This window comes from Argiope bruennichi, chromosome X2, assembly GCF_947563725.1.
Source record: "Argiope bruennichi chromosome X2, qqArgBrue1.1, whole genome shotgun sequence".
Classification (NCBI taxonomy): Eukaryota; Metazoa; Arthropoda; class Arachnida; order Araneae; family Araneidae; genus Argiope; species Argiope bruennichi.
Window position 1 is genome coordinate 22,674,384 of NC_079163.1, and position 14,324 is coordinate 22,688,707.

Genomic DNA, 14,324 nt, shown 5'->3' on the forward strand with positions numbered 1-14,324 from the left:
GTTCAAAATTACTAGGTTCTTCCCAAAATAGCCCTAGTGTTGCTCTAAAACGGGACGTTGATATAACTAAACTAAAGCAAGATTATTTGTGACTCTGATAGCATCTTTTGATTAAGATAATATAGTAAAGGCTCTTTTGATTAATATGTAAGATATTATTCATTTAGAACAGGATGAAAAAGAATAAAGAATCAAAATGGAAGACATTAATAAATTACTTTCTCCCTCTACTTAAGACAAGAAAGTTCAATTTACAGATAAATTTCCATTGTACTATAAAATTCTTCAAATTCCAAACGATGTTTCAGCCTCAACTTGCAGAGAATGACTCCAGCGCGCGTCTGTATTTTGACTTGTTTATAAGTACAGCTTATACTGACTCACGCCATGTTTACACATGTTTTAAATGAATCACTTTCATTGTCAATTCACTAACATATTATATTGTGGAAATGATTCGTCAATCTATCGAACAAGATACCGATGTGATCTGCAAAATAATATAATGCTATTTCCCAATTACCTTATTAAATCAAATAAATTTATGAGTCAGAGCTATTATTCACACAGATTTCTTTTTATTATACGAATCAAAAATCTTTTAAATTAAAGCTAATGTAATTCAAAATATGAAATGTGTTACTGTATAAAAGGGAAAAAATTCGAACAGATTTGATAAAAATAGTTTTTAGATACACACTTTTAGTAGAATAATAAATAACAAATTTCATTAAAAGATTTTTATACTATTCAGTCTTTATCAATTAATTATTTTAAATATCATGGACTCTTAGAATATTCTTTTCTCATATTCACTAATGGGCGCAGCCACATACAGATGCATCAAAATTTAATTATTTAAAAGAATTGAAATTCAAATTGTATCATGAAAGTATTAAAATAATCTATTTCATCAAGAATACAGAAGAGTAAGAAAATTTCAGAATTCCAGCACATAAGAAAATAGTGAAAAAATTGTCTACTAAATTTCACATTTACAAAATGAAGCTAGTCAAGTTAAATTAAAGCGTGCCATAACAGACATTTCATTAAAGAATTTTATACTGCCGTAATAAGATTTACAGTGAGTAAAAAAATTGTGTTCTAGAAATAAGAAATTTTCGTGCGTGGTTCTGTAATTTATAGTCAGATTTGTTCATAATATCTAAGCAAAAAAAAAAAAATAGTTTCATATTTTCCCAGTAGCTTAAAAAATAGTCTCATTTTTAATTTGATAAAAACAATTCACAAAAGGATAAAAAAAAAGATCTTATTTGTGAGAAAAAATTTCCAGCTAGTTAAACATAAGACATCTAAAGAAGAATTAATCAGCTCTGGAATTATATATTACTTTTGCAAAAACAAAAATGATCCAATTGTCGAAACTCAATAGTATTTCTTATAAACAATGAAAAAACACCACAAATTCATAATTTGGAATTCAATCGTTTTTCCCGATTCTTTTTTTTAAATTCATAGTTGTATGACGTCATTACTTGTGACGATCATTTTAATAACATTCTGGTTGCTAGGCAAATGTAATATTTAAAATACAAGAAATATCGGCTCCGTAAAGAAATGTATTTCTTTTTCGAGAAGATATATATGTATGATACGTTTCGTCAATAATTTGAATTTAAAGGTTTGCCTACTAGAGACGAAGACGTTTATATCTTTTTTTAAAAAATATTATTTTTAACGGATAAGTTTCGTTTTTATTCATCGCATTAAAAAATTATCCATTAAATGGCTTCTGCTGAATTTTATATACTTTTATATAACCTGATTCTTCCCACGTTTGAAAAAAAGGAATTTTGCAATAAATTTCTTTTTACTTCTTAATATACACTATTTTTTATATTTCTTACACTTGTAAATACGTGGTAACAATGTATTATTTATATTTTAGATATATAATTACCACCTACTAGACGAATTTAATCAATTTTTCATTCCATATAAATGGAGATTCTTAAATTATTAAATCTGAGAAAAAATTATTTTCAAGAGTTCGCCAATGTAGAATATAAATCCTTAAGAGTAGAAAATAAATAAAATGAAAATATTTCTAATGTTCTGAGCAATAAAACATTTTTTATTAGATTCATTGGCTTTTAGGAAAGGTGTCGTTGGTTCAAGAACAGCTAAATCATCAAATTGTTTGAAATATAGAAAAAAGGTATTGCAATGAAGTGAATACAATAATGAAATGAAGACAATACATGGATATTCTTTTCATACTGTAAAGCGAGATTAATAAATCTTAAATTTTATTAAATCATGACAGTACTAAGAAAAATAAAAAGTTGAAAAATGGCAGGAAAAAGACACTTATTGAAATGTTGAAAAAGTTTCAGAGAATAGATTTTCAAGATAAAAAGAAATTTATTTTCACAACGCCTATAAGCTAAAATATTCATCTTTTTAATAATAATATTTATGGATGTTCTCTTTTAATAATTTTTGATTCTAAGTGAAAACGTACATGATCACACAGATTTTGATACTGTACGTATATATATTTGGTAGTAACGAAGCAATTTCTTTACATATCAAGAGTAGAAAATAATTAAAATGAAAATATTTCTAATGCTCTGTGCACTAAAACAGAGTTTTTGTTAGATTCATTGGTTTTGGGGATAGATGTCATTGGTTGAAGAACAACTAAATCATAAAATTGTTTGAAATATAGGAAAAAAAAAGTATTGCAATAAAGTGAATACAAAAAGGAAATAAAGGCAATATATGGATATTCTTTTCATATAGTCAAGTGAGATTGATAAATCCATAAATTAAAAAAAATCATGATAGTACTAAGATAAATGAAAAATTGAAAAATGGCATAATAAAGACACTAATTGAAATGTTAAAGAAATTTCAGAGGGTCTGATTTTCAAGATAAAAAGAAATTCGTTTTTGTAACGCCTATGTGCTAAAACTTTTAATAATAATTTTTACGGATGTTTCCATTTAATAATTTTTGATTCTGAGGCAAAACGTATATAATAAAACAGATCTTGATATTTGGTTAGTAACGAAGTAACTACTTTACATATCAAAAGTAGAAAATAATTATAATGAAAATATTTCTATCGCTGTGTACACTAAAAGCGAGTTTTTATTAGATTCATTGGTTTTTAGGTTAGATGTCATTGGATCAAGAACAATGGAATCATAGATTTGTTTGAAATTGAGGAAAAAAAAATTATTGCAATGAAGTGAACACAATAATGAAATGAAGACAATACATGGATATTATTTTCATACTATCAAGTGAGATCTTTAAATCTCAAAATTTTCATGATAGTATTCAGATAAATGAAAATTCATGATAGTATTCAGATAAATGAAAAGTTGGAGAATGTTTTAAAAAAGACACTTATTGAAATGTTGAAGAAATTTCGGAGAATCAACTTTTCAAGATAAAAAGAAATTCATTTTCGAAACGCCTATGTGCTAAAAATTAATTTTTTTACTAATAATTATGATGAATGTTTTCATTTAATTATATTTTATTCTAAATCAAAACGTACATGATAAAATAGATCTTGATATTTGGTTAGTAACGAAGCAACTTCTTTACATATCAAAAGTAGAAAATAATTAAAATGAAAATATTTCGAACGCTCTGTGCACTAATATAGAGTTTTTATTAGATTCATTAGATTTTAAGAGAGATGATATTGATTCTAGTAAAACAAAACCACAAAATTCTTTGAAATTGTGAATAAAAATATTGCAAGGAAATGTATATGATAATGAAATGAAGATAGAAATGAATATTCTTTTCATACTGTCAAATGAGATTGTTAATCCGAAATTTAGAAAATTATTATAGTACTAAGAAAAAGGAAAAATCGAAAAATGCATAAAAAAGAAACTTATTGAAATGTTGAAGAAGTCTCAGAGAATCTGATTTTCAAGATAAGATATTTATTTTTGTAATGCCTATGTGATAAAATATTCATCCCTTATATAATAATTTTAATGGAGGTATTCATTTAATAATTTTTAATTCTAAATCAAAACGTACACGATCAAACATATATTGATATTTGGTTAGTAACGAAGCAACTTCTTTACATATTAAAAGTAGAAAATAATTGAAATGAAAATATTTCTAACGTTCTGTGCACTAAAAAATAGTTTTTTTTTATGATTCAGTGGTTTTTAGGATAGATGACATTGATTCAAGAACAATAAAATTCTTTGAAATATAGAAAAAAAATATTGCAATGAAATGAATTCAGTACATGGATGTTCTTTTCATACTGTCAATTGAAATTGTTAAATCCTTAAATTTTAGAAAATCATGATGGAACTTAGGAAAATGAAAAATTGAAAAATGACATAAAAAATACTTATTGAAATGTTGAAGAAGTTTCAGAGGATCTGATTTTCAAGATAAAAAGAAATTCATTTTCGTAACACCTATGTGCTAAAATCCTTTAATAATAATTTTTACGGATGTTTTCATTTAATAATTTTTGATTCTGAGGCAAAACGTACATGATAAAAGAGATCTTGATATTTGGTTAGTAACGAAGTAACTTTTTTTCTTATCAAAAGTAGAAAATAATTATAATGATAAAAATATTTCCAATACTGTGTACATTGTATTTTTATTAGATTCATTGGTTTTTAGGATAGATGTCATTGGATCAAGAACAATAAAATCATAAAATTGTTTGAAAATAAGAAAAAAAAAGTATTGCAAATAAATGAATATAATAATAGGATGAAGAAAATACATAGATATTCTTTTAATACTATCAAGTGAGATTGTTAAATCTTTAAATTTTAGAAAAATCATGCTAGTATTCAGATAAATGAAAAGTTGGAGAATGGTTTAAAAAAGACATTTATTGAAACGTTGAAGAAGTTTTGGAGAATCAACTTTTCAAGATAAAAATAAATTCATTTTCGTAACGTCTATATGCTAAAAAATTCATTTTTTAGTAATAATTATTATGAATGTTTTCATTTAATTATTTTTTATTCTAAATCAAAACTTACATCATAAAACAGATTTTGATATTTGGTTAGTAACGAAGCACCTTTACATTTGAATATCCTATAGAATATTCATAGAGCTTTATAAAATATGACTGGAATGAATTTTGTTTGTTTTTCAAATCAAATGATAAAGACTATGGTGTATGATTCATGAAGAAATATTTTCATTATAGGTCATTCATTATATTTAAATCTTCTTTTAATTGAAAATTTAAATGGAGATATTTGAGTGAAATATTATATACAGCGGTATAATTTATGGAATAAATTATTTTAGTGATTTTTGGGCTCTAATAATGTTTAATTTCTTGAATTTTTAAAAATATTGCAAAAGCTTCCGAATTTTTATTTATTTATAGTATATTAATGAGGAGACTTTTTAATTCCAAATCTCATCCTCTCATCCTAAATTAATAAAAATTTAGAATTGAATTTCTAGAATCCTTGATTATGATGTTTTTACGAATGCAAATTTTGTGTCGCATTATAAGAGTAAAGACCTTTTTTAAAATCAAAATAATTAATATTATTTATGTACCCGTTATTTATTTCTTACAGTTTGAATAAAAAGAAGAAAAATCAATAGAAATGCTTAGTGGCCATTGAATGAAATTTGCTTATGAGGAAATAAATAATTAAAAAATTATGATTCTTTGAGGAAAAATAATTACTAATTATTGTAAATTTTTAGAGATTAGTATAAAATTTCTGCTTATATTAAAAATATTTATGAAGTATATTTTCGCCTCAGCATTAAAGATAATTGGGATTCAATTCCAAATATTATATATATATATACACGCTAATTAATATATTCTTCCCTTTTTAGGAAATGAAAGGATATTTAAGTAGAAGAAAATTATTAGTAATTATTAATTTTAATGGTATGACCATGTTAATCTTTGATTTTAGAACAAATTAGGATTCTGGTTTAACTTCAGTAATCATTTTTTATTGTTGTTGATGCGTATTATAATCTGAATTGATATTGAATAATTAGGAATTCAGTTTCAATTTTTCTCAAAAAGGTAAGAGAAAAGATTTTGCCACTGTCATCTAAAATGCATCAAGTTATTCTTGCACTGCGATTTTAATTTAAAGCGAAGAAAGATCCGATTTGATAGATTTCATTGCATTTACCAGTTTAGAGGTGTGTTTTTTTTTTCATTTGCATTTGTAAAATAAGCTTTTGCTAACCGTTTAACGTAGTTTGTAGTTATATTTTTACTCAGAAATGTTAGAACCACCTTTATAGATGAATTGTTTTTAAAAAAAATGTTTCAAGTTTTAGTACAAATTAGGATTCTGGTTTTACTTCAGTAATCATTTTTAATTGTTGTTGATGCGTATTATAATCTGAATTGATATTGAATAATTAATAATTCAGTTTCAATTTTTCTCAAAAAGGTAAAAGAAAAGATTTTGCCACTGTCATCTAAAATGCATCAAGTTATTCTTGCACTGCGATTTTAATTTAAAGCGAAGAAAGATCCGATTTGATAGATTTCATTGCATTTACCAGTTTAGAGGTGTTTTTTTTTTTTCATTTGCATTTGTAAAATAAGCTTTTGCTAACCGTTTAACGTAGTTTGTAGTTATATTTTAACTCAGAAATGTTAGAACCACATTTATAGATGAAATGTTTTTTTAAAAAAAAGGTTTCAAGTTTTAGTATAGTTAAGCTACATTTACGTTTAGTTTCAAGACGGATCTTTTCATTTTGAGCCGTCGTTAGATGATGAAGACAATGTCAAGGGCGGTACCTCAATTTCCAAATATCCACACCAAATAGGGCATTTGGGGACTAAACATACACTAAACCAGCTAATACGGTATTTTTTCGATGAAACCTTCCAATCTCGAAGCCGAAAACTTATCACCAGGTCATTTTAATGATTAAAAGAGCAAAAATTAATATCAGTTTTTGTACTTAGGTTAAATTACAAAAAGCAATGTAAGGTAGAAGAACATTTCTTCAATAAATTGCTTTTTTATTTGAAATTAATTCCCGAATCAATGCAAAAATCACCCACTTAATTAAGAGAAAGAACTTTGAACGTTATTCACATTAAACAAAAACAAGTTAGGATGAATTTTTTCCAATATAAAAAGAAATCACAATATTCAAAATTTATGTGCCTTGAACGTCAAGGTAAGAATCATTTTAAGGAAATGCTGGTATCATTATTAAATTTAGAACACTTTTCTGCTGCAATTAGACTGGAGGAGCTACAAGAAGGGAATATTTTCTTTATCAATCAATGAGAATAAGGTAATTTTAGTTAATATAAGTCCTTAAGAGGTTTATATGGTAATTATTTTTCACGCTTGAATTTTAATGGTTATCATATTCTTGTAATAAATTCTTTTTTATTCTTCTTATTTTTAATGATAAATTACTTCAATTAAGATACATTCTGCTTTAAATACAATAAAAGTACATGTACGTAAATTTACGAATCGCGATTCCCGAACTTCGGTAAAGCTGCTGAAGTAGCAAAAATGAGGGTAACTTTTATATTTAGTGTCTATAGTAATTGTGGAATGAAATATTCGTGTAAAAGTTATAAATTAAATCACTTACAATGTCTAAATGCTTGGGAGGATAATTAATAATAAGAAAGGGAATTTTTATCATACACGTTCCTGCATTATTAAATATAAAAGTTTGATATAAACTAACTACCGCTGTTTGAAGACATTTGCAGATCAAATTAAAGAACGGAATGACATTAAATTTCATGTAGAGACTGTGGAAGGCATGCGAAGATGAATTTTGTAAAACAAAGTAACTGATAGGATAGATTCGGTGCTGTTGAGACGGAAACAAGCTATTAATTACAAGGAATATATGGAAAATAGATTATGCACAGTTTCATCAATATTGTTACGAAATTTTCTTCTACAAATATCGCAAATTAATCGTAATAATGCAGCGCATTTACTCGCTATAGTTCAGCAGCTTTCTTGCTGTCTAATCCTCCATTTTCTCTACGTGTCGGCGACTCCGACTGCTCTCACACACCACTTCTGACCATACACACACTTCCGCCGATCCACACAACTTCTTCCACTGCAGTTTCCGAGTGCCCGTTTTGTATAGCTCCGGGAGGCGGGGCGAGAATCTTCAGACCAATCAGGGCGTTATTACTGGATGGATCGTGAAACTTCTCGAACTTTCCGGTATTATCCATTTAGTCGCCAAACTCGCCAAATTCATCGCCAAGTCGCCAAATGGTCGCCAAGCTCAGCACGCACAATACAGATCTTACAAAGGTTTCAACGGTTTTTTTCCAGGATGACACTATTCGTGCCGGGTAGCAAAATGACTGATTTGTAACAATATTCAAGGGATAAAAAATACATGTAGTTTGAAAGTAACAGAAAATAATCTTTTATCAATCCACATTAGAATTCCCGCCGGCATCCTGGCCTAGGAATAGCGCGTCTTCCCCGTGATCTGGGCGTATCTGGTTGGAGTCCTGCGCGGGCATGGTTGTTCTTTACCCTATGTGGATGTTGTTGTTTCTAATCCCAGGTGGTATAGCTGAGCTATACCACCTCTATGAAACCAAAGATCTCTAAAAAGTCCAAAAACAATAGCGAATCCTTTAAAATCTCAAAAATCGTAACATTTAAACATTTAAAAATATGATCTGCCTTGCATCAAGGACATTCAGCAAAGATCCTCCGTCCGTGTTGGAAGGTGAGGAATTTGGTGTGTCCACTCAAAAAACGTCTTATTATCTTACCCTGTGTTCTATCTGTGAGGTGTGTGAAAGAGCGCCCCCCCCTCCCCCGCAAAAAGAGCTTGTGCAAGCAAGTGTGTGAGGGCCATCTTCAAATGAGTTAGAAGTCAGATTTCTGCCCTCGGGTGCATAGAGGCCTTTACCCTCAGAAGCTACTGCACAAACTCGGTTTAAATCGCTGTCTTTGTCAGCGGGCTTGTCTATGGCAAGTGCCATATGTAACAACAACATTAGAATTCCCCAAAATCGATGAGCGATATTTTCAACGCTTAAATCTTCTTTAGGTACACCGGCAATATCATTTTGCGGAGAGTTCATATCCTTATACCTTCCACAGTGCGCATATGAAATTGCGTCATGCGACTTTATTCCATTAAGAAGGTTCAGTTCCCCAAGAGACCAAATATGTGTAAGGTTATTAATATAAAGGTGCTTTAATGTCTGCCACAATTTAATGATTAAAAATGTTTTGTTGAAGGAATCGTGACTATCATAAAAGAATTAATTGCAATTATCGACGAATAATGTTGCCAAAGACCATCTGGTTCTCAAAGGCGGCCAATTAACAATAAAACAAATAAAATTAATTTGAAAGTAGGTGATTCTGATGTAATATATTTATTGACAATTTTTATTATTATCAGTAAGATGAAGTTGTTCTACTCAGTATTTCTTTTTTTGTTAAATTAAATTAAGCATCAAATTCTGTTTCGAGTAATTCTACGTTATGATACATCTCCTGGCGAGAAATGCAATTTATTGCATCTGCAAAAAAAAATCATATATGGTTATCATTTCAAAGTTCTGCTACTCTAAAATATATACAGCTACTCTACATTCTCTATCTACGGGTTTTCTATCGGTACCAAGACTTATTAAACTTTTTTTCAGTCCTTGCCCTTTTTTTGTAAGTTCTTTTTCAAAAATTAATTTTTTTTTAGATTTTTGGAATTAAAAAAACACCCAATTTTTTTTCTATCCAGCAAAGCTGCAGATAAATCCTTTATTAATAAAATGTGTTACATCCTAAATAGTATGAAATTCACAATTTTACCTTCAACAATGGAATGGACACGTCACCTTTGTGACCTTTCATAGAAAACATGGAGCCAATCTGACTCCTGTTCCAAGGTTATTTTGAAAGTTTCAAAATGTTTTATGAGTTCAGAAAACTTAATGTTTTTCCTTTATTTAAATATTTCTTATACAGATTTCGTAACTTTAAAAAAAATTGTATTAATTGTCTGTCATTTGCAGACTGCAGCAAGATGAAAACGCCCGTCGATGAACTGCCAAATGCGAATACTGAAAAACTAAAAGCAGAGATGAAAGGAAACTTTCTTTCCTACACCTGCGAGGGCTCAACAGGTTCATTCAAGTTATATTAACTTCCTATTTTAAAGCAACACTAGGGCTATTTTGAGACGGATATCGTAATTCTGAACCTCCATCAGATAACGAGGACGACACATGAGCTGGCATCCCCTCTCCAAAATCAGTGAATTTAGCATGCAACAGACGATGGTTCTTTGGTGGAATCGGATCTCGAAAATGTAACCCTCTAGCTTCGAAGCCGAGATCTTATCACCAGGCCACCACTGCCCCGAGGGCTCAGTAGGAATGGGGTTATAGTCACTTTTCTCATTGTAAGATTCGTTTATCAAAAATATATTTATAATTATAAAAAGTTATAGTAACTCATAACTTAATTTTCAGCTGATTTTATCTACTCCTACTACTAAGTATTTATCTGTGCAATATGCGAAATGTGAATAAAATTTCAGAGTATTCATTATTCTACGAATCTACAATTACCAAACTGCTTAGAAATGCAAAGAAAGCAGCAACAGTTGATATAGTTGACATTTAAGGTGCTAAAAACTAAAGATATCAAACTTTGACAAAGTGTATTGGTTTTCAAGAATCTTTGATATTTCTGCTTATCCGTTGCCTTAGCATTATTTGAAAGGAATCCTCAGCTAATAGTTTAAATAGCCCTGATCAACACACACACATATAAGCACACACATTCAAAATTGCAATAAAAAACTTACCAAATATCCAAATGGAACCGATCAGTGCGTGTGTCTTCAAGGTCTCTGCAAAAGAATAAATTATAAACAGCATGTTTAATGAAAGAAAAAAAAAATGCTTTAAATATGCTATTTGAAATAGTGAGACATCCGTGCATGAAAACGTTCTATTACTGAGTTTAAGACAGTAATAATCTGCAAATTGTGCATTACCTAATTAAAATTAAATTAATTTGGTCAGCTGAGTACATAAAAAGTGGTAATAAACTTCTTTTGGTCAACAATGCAATTACGAATAGATTCAAGCCAACTTACAATTCAAAAGTTTCACACCATGATGGAGTTGTCGTTGCCCTTTTAACTTTTGTCGTCTCGACCTGTTTGGCTGGAATTGGGTCAATCAGCTCTACTTTCTGACTTCGATCTTTCCTCCGTAGAGAAGCACCCAATCTCCTCAAAGTACGCAGTCCACTACTGCCACTAGAACTGCCGCTGCTTGTGCTTGCCCCTACATTAATGTTTTGGCGAATTGGATTCCTAACAGGTTGGATTCCTAGCATACAATATGGGTTGGGAGCACCTATAGAAAAAAAGATCAATGAAGATTTACATGAAGATCTTTTAATATAATGAAAGTTCATTCAAAATGATTATGTCTGTTAAGAATGGTTATAACTACTTAATGATACGATTTGCAGAATGTAATAGGAGGAAGCTCAAAATTTCTTCCGTCATGGAGCAAGCGCAGTTCTAAGAGATGCACATGCATGCTGTCATAGTTAAAATCGACTGCCCCTTCACTACAAGACAGTTTGAAAGGTAGGATTTAAAAGACATCGTTTTTTTTTTCTTTCCAAAAAGAGCAGAGAAAATTTCACTGGAGAATCTTCGCATTACCAAGAGCTTACCTAGATGGTGTCTGATGTTTGTCAAAATAAAATGCGTGTTGGCGCAGAAAAGAAAAAAAAGAAGTGACCCGTGTCACAGTGATATTTTAAGAGAATTAGTTACTGTTTTGAATGAAATCAGTGAAAATCTACCCATTAATTCATTTGCCACAAGCTACAAATTTAATAAGTAGTTTATTATATGTGAAGCATGCTGGATAAAACCCGAAAAAGAATGCACATTCTGGAGTTGAGATAAAAAGATGACATCAAACGTTTGAAACCATTGATGAATATACTTTGAGTTTCCTTCTAGTCTCCGAATAAATCGTATCTTTGGATCGTTGTTCGTTAAATACTTATTATGAATTACATTGTATACTAAATTTTGAAAAGGAATCATTTACATATTTGATACTGAATTTAAGAAGTTTAAAGAATTCTGAAATTACAATAAACTTCAAATTTTTAAAATAGCAGTTTAAAAATTTGTTATATATTCGACAATTTTAACGGCATCATTGGCATGATAAGACACCAATTGCATTCAGTAGCATATTATTGAAGTTACGTGGCATTTTCTGATAAATCTTTCAAAACAAGAATTTTTTGTTGTGAAACAAAAAATCTCGGAAAACTTTGGATGATAATTAGAATGATATCCTAGAACATATAATGTTTTGATTTTTAAGGCTATGTACAAATCAAAGTTATATAAAACTCATTTCGTATGTTACTGCGAGAAAAAATGCTTATTCTCATATTCTCTAAAGTACAGGGTGGTTATAATTAAAAAAATCCTATTCAGACCCAAGTAGAACCCCTTCTGGTTGCTGCATTTCTTTGAAATTTCGTTTATGCTTCAGATGGACCATAAGGAAAAGAAAACTTTAGAATATTATAGTTTAAATTTTGACTACTAATTGGCACTTTACATACAATGAAGAAATGCCGCTATGCAAATTAGAAACGTTTGAAACGTTGAATTGGCCAGTAATTAGTGTCATAAAATTAATTCTTTGCCATGTCTTTAGAGAAGCAAGATTGACCTTTAATGGTCAAGTTGTTTTATGAGAACTGCAGTAATGGCTTAGACACTCATTTAGAATATCGTTGTTTGAAAAACTTGCTAAAAAAGAATGGATTAAAAAAGAGGATTACTAAATTTGAAGAGACTGAGGAGTTGGGTGTGCTGCCAGGAAGAAGACAGAAACGGATTTCAGATGAAAGTAGGGAAGAAATCGCTATTGCTATGGTTGAAAGTACATCCTGTTCCTAATAATCTTCGAGAAGTGCTCGAGCTATGTCCTATGAGTCATATCTCTATAAGCCTTCGGTAGGAAAGACTCTGCGACCCATTTTAAAGTGGTACTCGTGCAAGGTCCAAGCAATGCAAAATGGAACCTCAAGACGCAGAACAATGCATTAATTTTGCTTCCCCGGTTTGTGATAAGAATATACTAAGATAGTGCATGGCCTTGGAGCATTGTGTCATTAGATGAACGCTTTCCAGATGGAGTAGCGAACACTCAAAGCTATCGCATATGTCGCACTACATGTTCTAGCGTTGGGCATGGGCAACAGTCTCTGGATTCTGATTACGTTTCTATACTGTGTTGCTGGTTTTATTCTTGTCTTCTTTTTCACTAAGCAGAGCACTACTAAAGAGCTTAAAGGTGTTTCATTTCAAGTGCCCATTATTGCAAACTTCTACAGTGGCAAATCATTTCTGCCTTGCAAGAAGCCTATGATTACGGACTATTGTCTTCATGCAAAATGCTGAAACATCCCGTATTTGTAGATTATCGGGTAATTTTGAGAGATTTTCTGACGATCTGGCCGCTTCATTTTCCAAACTGCAATCTCAGTAATTTCTGGTTGTGGGTTTTCTGAAAGACCCACAGCCATGGAGAAAGCATACGGACTCTCCTTGAATTGGAAACAAGAATAACACTCCATGTTGATGCAACTCTTCAAGAAACATTTCGCGTTGCTGTTTGAAAAAAACTATAACAAGCTTTGAACATGTGATTGATACAAATGGAATGAACTTTGAGCAAATAATGCAATTAAATAAAGTTTTGGGATTCAAATTTGCATTTGTTCGTCCTTTATGCTCCATCTTTTCATCTGGTCCTCAAAATTTGAACTATTGATTTTTACTGCAGATTAATTTCCCCATGGTTCAAAATGACGTTTATACCGAATTTCAACAAAATATGTTAACCAGAACTGTCTATTCATAAGTCTGCGTAGGGTCCCTTTAATTATAACCACCCTGTATGTCTGTATAGCCCATCAAAAAAGTATTTGAATTCTTCATATGTCATAATTTTCAAGTGTTAAAGTCTTTAAAAAATGTGTAATTTGATTTAATGTTGTATTTAAATATACATAAATCATAACGGAATAACGGACCGTCTCTCCTTATATTTATTTTCATATCATGTTCATCTTTCACAAGACATTTCTTCTTTTTCTTCTTTTAAAAGATTTCTCAATCAAGAAGTTCCTGAGAATGAAATTAAACATTAGCTTCCCAAGAAATTTACTGGGAATGAAATTTAACAAGAATCTCTCGAAAAATCTAAAGAGAATGAAATTTAAAGAGAACCTTCTGAGAATCCCATCCAGAGTGG

General features: G+C 29.9%; 1 protein-coding gene across 1 annotated transcript in view; it reads right to left on the reverse strand.

The window, feature by feature from the left end:
• The window catches only part of LOC129959942 (protein unc-13 homolog D-like), a 277,136-nt gene that overhangs the window by 129,777 nt on the left and 133,035 nt on the right, over positions 1-14,324 (reverse strand). Inside the window, exons 6-7 of the mRNA XM_056072858.1 lie at positions 11,114-11,378; positions 10,820-10,864 (exon numbers count right to left, since the gene is read on the reverse strand). Coding sequence (XP_055928833.1) covers positions 10,820-10,864; positions 11,114-11,378 — 310 coding nt within the window. The remainder of the gene's footprint in view (positions 1-10,819; positions 10,865-11,113; positions 11,379-14,324) is intronic.